The 6,000-nt window shown below is 47.2% G+C and overlaps 1 protein-coding gene across 12 annotated transcripts in view; it reads left to right on the top strand.

The window, feature by feature from the left end:
• The window catches only part of LOC135540224 (forkhead box protein P1-B-like), a 246,857-nt gene that overhangs the window by 218,614 nt on the left and 22,243 nt on the right, over window positions 1-6,000 (top strand). For all 12 annotated transcript variants that reach the window (XM_064966720.1, XM_064966719.1, XM_064966721.1 and 9 more), the window contains one exon: window positions 645-728. In XM_064966720.1, the coding sequence (XP_064822792.1) occupies window positions 645-728 (84 nt within the window). The remainder of the gene's footprint in view (window positions 1-644; window positions 729-6,000) is intronic.

Here is a 6,000-nt window from a genome sequence, read left to right as displayed (position 1 = left end):
ATTGTAACCTTGAACGATGAGGTTACAAGTTCAGTTCCTTCAGCATTGCACCACACTACCGTCATACTCATTATTTCCGCTCTGGTTGTGTGTCATTGAGAGCGACTCAAAGAGTGAGAATTTATCAGACACGTCCTCCTCCTAACACAGCATATCTCTATAATCTGACCTGGCAGCTACTGTAAAACAGAGAGAACAGTTTAGGACATGCAGGCAGATCCAGAGTTTGTTATTTGCAATGGGACACAGGGTATGCAGATATTCTATGGTAATTTGAACAGTTTCTCACTGCAGGAAAATAATCCTGCAGCAACAGGAAATGTGAACTATTATATGGATTCTAATTAATCAACATTTTTGTAGGCGTTGATACATTTTTCATAATGGAAAATTCTCTGCGACAACAGAGTGATCAAATTAAGACAAAACATTTGTAGTTTGACCTTGAAGAAGAGACATGGCACGGTAGACTCGTGCTTGATGACTAAACTATGGTTTATCGTCACATCAGCCTAGCATATTATAAAACTACTTCCTACTGGATATTTGACAAACAGTGAGGAAGAACGTCATGTGTTGGATTGTACTACAGAGAATTCGATTTTTGTTCGTAAAGGATTTCATTTTTTCCCTTCTCGTTACAGCTAGCGAAAGACAAAGAGCGTCTGCAAGCCATGATGACGCATCTCCACGTCAAATCCACGGAGCCCAAACCCACCCCACAGCCAGTGAGTAGCAGCTCTGTCATGTGCCTGTTCTCCTTCATTATTCTTCTTTATTATCATTTATCTAATTGTCTCACAAATATTTATTCATTTATATCCTCGTCTCTTCATTTATCTGTTAACGTCTCTGGGATATGTGGAACGGTAGCGTCCCACCTCGCCAACAGCCAGTGTGTCACGGCTTTCGTTGTGGGAAGGAGGAGCGGACCAAAATGCAGCGTGGTTGTGATTCATTTTATTTTAATAGAGAGACTATACACGAAATAAACTAACAAAATAACAAACGTGCGAAAACCTAAACAGCCCTATCTGGTGCAAAACACAGAGACAGGAACAATCACCCACAAACACACAGTGAAACCCAGGCTACCTAAATATGGTTCCCAATCAGAGACAAGGACTAACACCTGCCTCTGATTGAGAACCATATCAGGCCAGACATAGAAATAGACAAACAAGACATCCAACATAGAATGCCCACTCAGATCACACCCTGACCAACCAAAACATAGAAAGATACAAATTAAACTATGGTCAGGGTGTGACCGTACCCCCCCCACCCCACCCAAGGTGCGGACTCCGGCCGCAAAACCCGAACCTATCGGGGAGGGTCTGGGTGGGCATCTATCCGCGGTGGCGGCTCTGGTGCTGGACGTGGCCCCCACTTCACCGTAGTCTTCCCCCACCTTGTCCGCTTCCGTGACCTCCTAGCCACGGCAACCCTACTAAATAACACGGGACAGAGGGGCAGCTCGGGACAGAGGGGCAGCTCGGGACAGAGGGGCAGCTCAGGACAGAGGAGCTCCTCAGACTCCGGCAGCAGCGCCGGACAGGCGGGAGACTCCGGCAGCAGAGGAGAGGAGGAAGGCTCTGGCAGATCCTGGCTGACTGCGGATCTGGAAGTGTCTGGCTGACTGGCGGATCTGGAAGTCTGGTTGACTGGAAGATCTGGAAGAGTCTGGTTGACTGGCAAATCTGGAAGAATCTGGTTGACTGGCAGATCTGGAAGAGTCTGGTTGACTGGCAGATCTGGAATAGTCTGGCTGACTGGCGGATCTGGAAGAGTCTGGTTGACTGGCGGATCTGGAATAGTCTGGCTGACTGGCAGATCTGGTAGAGTCTGGCTGACTGGCGGATCCTGGCAGACTGACGGCTCTGGCTGCTCCATGCTGACTGGCAGCTCTGGCTGCTCCATGCTGACTGGCGGCTCTGGCTGCTCCATGCTGACTGGCGGCTCTGGCTGCTCCATGCAGACTGGTAGCTCTGGCGGCTTCTTGCAGACTGGCAGCTCTGGCTGCTTCATGCAGACTGGCAGCTCTGGCAGCTCCTTGCAGACTGGCAGCTCCTTGCAGACTGACAGCTCCTTGCAGACTGACAGCTCCTTGCAGACTGGTAGCTCCTTGCAGACTGGTAGCTCCTTGCAGACTGGTAGCTCTGGCTGCTCCATGCAGACTGACAGCTCTGGCTGCTCCATGCAGACTGGCAGCTCCATGCAGACTGACAGCTCTGGCTGATCCATGCAGACTGACAGCTCTGGCTGCGCTAAACGGACAGGAGACTCCGGCAACGCTGTAGAGGTGGAAGGCTCTGGCAGCGCTACACAGGCGGGAGACTCCAGCAGCGCAGGAGAGGAGGAAGGCTCTAGCTGCGCTGAACAGGCGGGAGACTTCAGCAGCACAGGAGAGGAGGAAGGCTCTGGCTGCGCTGAACAGGTGGGAGACTCCAGCAGCGCAGGAGAGGAGGAAGGCTCGGGCAGCGCTGGAGAGGCGAGGCGCACTGTAGGCCTGATGCGTGGTGCTGGCACTGGTGGTACTGGGCCGAGGACACGCACAGGAAGCCTGGTGCGGGGAGCTGCCACCGGAGGGCTGGTGTGTGGAGATGGTACTCGGTAGACCGGACCGTGCAGGCGCACTGGAGCTCTTGAGCACCGAGCCTGCCCAACCTTACCTGGTTGAATACTCCAGGTCGCTCTGCCAGTGCGGCAAGGTGGAATAGCCCGCACTGGGCTATGCAGGTGAACCGGGGACACCGTGCGCAAGGCTGGTGCCATGTAAGCCGGCCCAAGGAGACGCACTGGGACCAGATGCGTAGAGCCGGCTTCATGGCATTTGGCTCGACGCTCAATCTAGCCCGGCCGATACGTGGAGCTGGAATAGAACGCACCGGGCTATGCACCCGCACTGGAGACACCATGCGCACCACAGCATAACATGGTGCCTGCCCGGTCTCTCTAGCCCCCCAGTAACCACAGGAAGTTGGCGTAGGTCTCCTACCTAGCGTCGCCATACTCTCTGTGAGCCACCCCCAATAAATTTTTGGGGCTGACTCTCAGGCTTCCATCCGCGTCGCCGCGCAGCCTCCTCATACCAGCGCCTCTCAGCTCTCTCCGCCCTCCAGTTCTTCTTGGGGCGGCGATATTCTCCAGGCTGATCCCAGGGTCCTTCTCCGAATAATTCGTCCTCCCATGTCCATTCCTCCTTTTGTTGCTCCTTGGGGCGGCTACACTCCCCTGGTTTAGCCCAGGGTCCTCTCCCGTCGAGGATTTCCTCCCAAGTCCAAAAGTCCTTTTTACGCTGCTCCTGCTGCTGCCTTTGCTGTTGCCCGTTACCACGCCGCTTGGTCCTGTTGTGGTGGGTGATTCTGTCACGGCTTTCGTTGTGGGAAGGAGGAGCGGACCAAAATGCAGCGTGGTTGTGATTCATTTTATTTTAATAGGGAGACTATACACGAAATAAACTAACAAAATAACAAACGTGCGAAAACCTAAACAGCCCTATCTGGTGCAAAACACAGAGACAGGAACAATCACCCACAAACACACAGTGAAACCCAGGCTACCTTAATATGGTTCCCAATCAGAAACAATGACTAACACCTGCCTCTGATTGAGAACCATATCAGGCCAGACTCAGATCACACCCTGACCAAACAAAACATAGAAAGATACAAATTAAACTATGGTCAGGGTGTGACACAGTGAAATTGCAGGGCACCAAATTCAAAACGACAGAAATCTCATAATTAAAATTCCTCAAACATACAAGTATTTTACACCATTTTAAAAATAAACTTGTTGTAAATCCAGCCACAGTGTCCGATTTCAAAAAGGCTTTACGACGAAAGCACATAAAATTATTATGTTATGTCAGTACATAGTCACAGAAAAACACAGCCATTTTTCCAGCCATAGAGAGGAGTAACAAAAAGCAGAAATAGAGATAAAATTAATCACTAACCTTTGATGATCTTCATCAGATGACACTCATAGAACTTCATGTTACACAATACATGTATGTTTTGTTCGATAAAGTTAATATTTATATCCAAAAATCTCAGTTTTCATTGGCGCTTTACATTCAGTAACGTTTTGCTTCCAAAACATCCAGTGATTTTGCCTGCCATATGAGTTTTGTTATACTCACAGACATCATTCAAACAGTTTTAGAAACTTCAGAGTGTTTTCTACCCATATCTACTAATAATATGCATATATTAGCAACTGGGCCTGAGTAGCAGGCAGTTTACTCTGGGCACCTGACTCATCCAAGCTACTCAATACTGCCCCCCAGTCCCAAAGAAGTTAAACAAAAGCAGTTGCTCATTTGAGAGGAGACGTTGATATTGTTTTGATCACATATGTTGACATCCCAGAAAACATTTTGTTCTGATTATTAACTCGGAGCACATGGTATTCCATAGTGTCTGAACTGATGTTGATATGAGCAGCAACATAAACCTCTGTATCATAGTCCATTGTAGCTCAGTTGGTAGAGCATGGTACTTGTAACAGCAGAGAAGTGGCTTCAATTTCTAGCACCACCCATATGTAATATATGTGCATGCTTGACTGTAAGTCGCTTTGGATAAAAGTTTCTGCTAAATGGCATATATACAGTACCAGTCGAAGGTTTGGACACACCTACTCATTCAAGAGGTTGTCTTTATTTTTACTATTTTCTACATTGTAGAATAGTAGTGAAGATGTCAAAACTATGAAATAACACAGAGTTGAAGTCGGAAGTTTACATACACCTTAGCCAAATATATTTAAACTCAGCTTTTCACAATTCTTGACATTTAATTCTAGTAAAAATTCCCTTCTTAGTTCAGTTAGGATCACCACTTTATTTTAAGAATGTGAAATGTCAGAATAATAGTAGAGAGAATTATTTATTTCAGCTTTTATTTATTTCATTACATTCCCAGTGGTTCAGCATTGCCTTTAAATTGTTTAACTTTGGTCAAACGTTTCGGGTAGCCTTCCACAAGCTTCCCACAATAAGTTGGATGAATTTTGGCCCATTCCTCCTGACAGAGCTGGTGTAACTGAGTCAGGTTTGTAGGCCTCCTTGCTCGCGCACGCGTTTTCAGTTCTGCCCACACATTTTCTATGGGACTGAGGTCAGGTCTTTGTGATGGCCATTCCAATACCTTGACTTTGTTGTCCTTAAGCCATTTTGCCACAACTTTGGAAGTAATCAAATCAAATTGTATTGGTCATATACACATGGTTAGCGGATGTTAATGCAAGTGTAGTGAAATGCTTGTGCTTCTAGTTCCGACCGTGCAGTAATGTCTAACATGTAATCTAACAATTTCACAACAGCTACCTTATACACACAAGTGTAAAGGAATGAATAAGAATATGTACATATAAATATATAGATGAGCGATGGCCGTGCGGCATAGGCAAGATGCAGTAGATGGTATAGAGTACAGTATATACATATGAGATGAGAAATGTAGGGTATGTAAACATTATATAAAGTGGCATTGTTTAAAGTGACTAGTGATACATTTATCACTCATTCCAATTTTGAATTATTAAAGTGGCTAGAGATTTGAGTCAGTATGTTGGCAGCAGCCACTCAATGTTAGTGATGGCTGTTTAACAATCTGATGGCCTTGAGATAGAAGCTGTTTTTCAGTCTCAATTCCAGCTTTGATGCACCTGTACTGACCTCGCCTTCTGGATGATAGCGGCGTGAACAGGCAGTGGCTCGGGTGGTTGTTGTCCTTGATTATCTTTTTGGCCTTCCTGTGACAAGTAGTATAGTAGGAGTCCAAGAGGGCCGGAGGTTTGCCTCCGGTGATGCGTTGTGCAGACCTCAGAGAGCCTCGGAGAGCCTTACGGTTGTGGGTGGAGCAGATGCCGTACCAGGCGGTGATACAGTCCGACAGGATGCTCTCGATTGTGCATCTGTAAAAGTTTGTGAGTGTTTTCGGTGACAAGCCAAAATTCTTCAGCCTCCTGAGGTTGAAGAGGTGCTGTTGT

The sequence above is a fragment of the Oncorhynchus masou genome, chromosome 5 (genome assembly GCF_036934945.1).
Source record: "Oncorhynchus masou masou isolate Uvic2021 chromosome 5, UVic_Omas_1.1, whole genome shotgun sequence".
NCBI lineage: Eukaryota > Metazoa > Chordata > Actinopteri > Salmoniformes > Salmonidae > Oncorhynchus > Oncorhynchus masou.
This window is presented reverse-complemented; position numbering and strand designations above follow the sequence as displayed.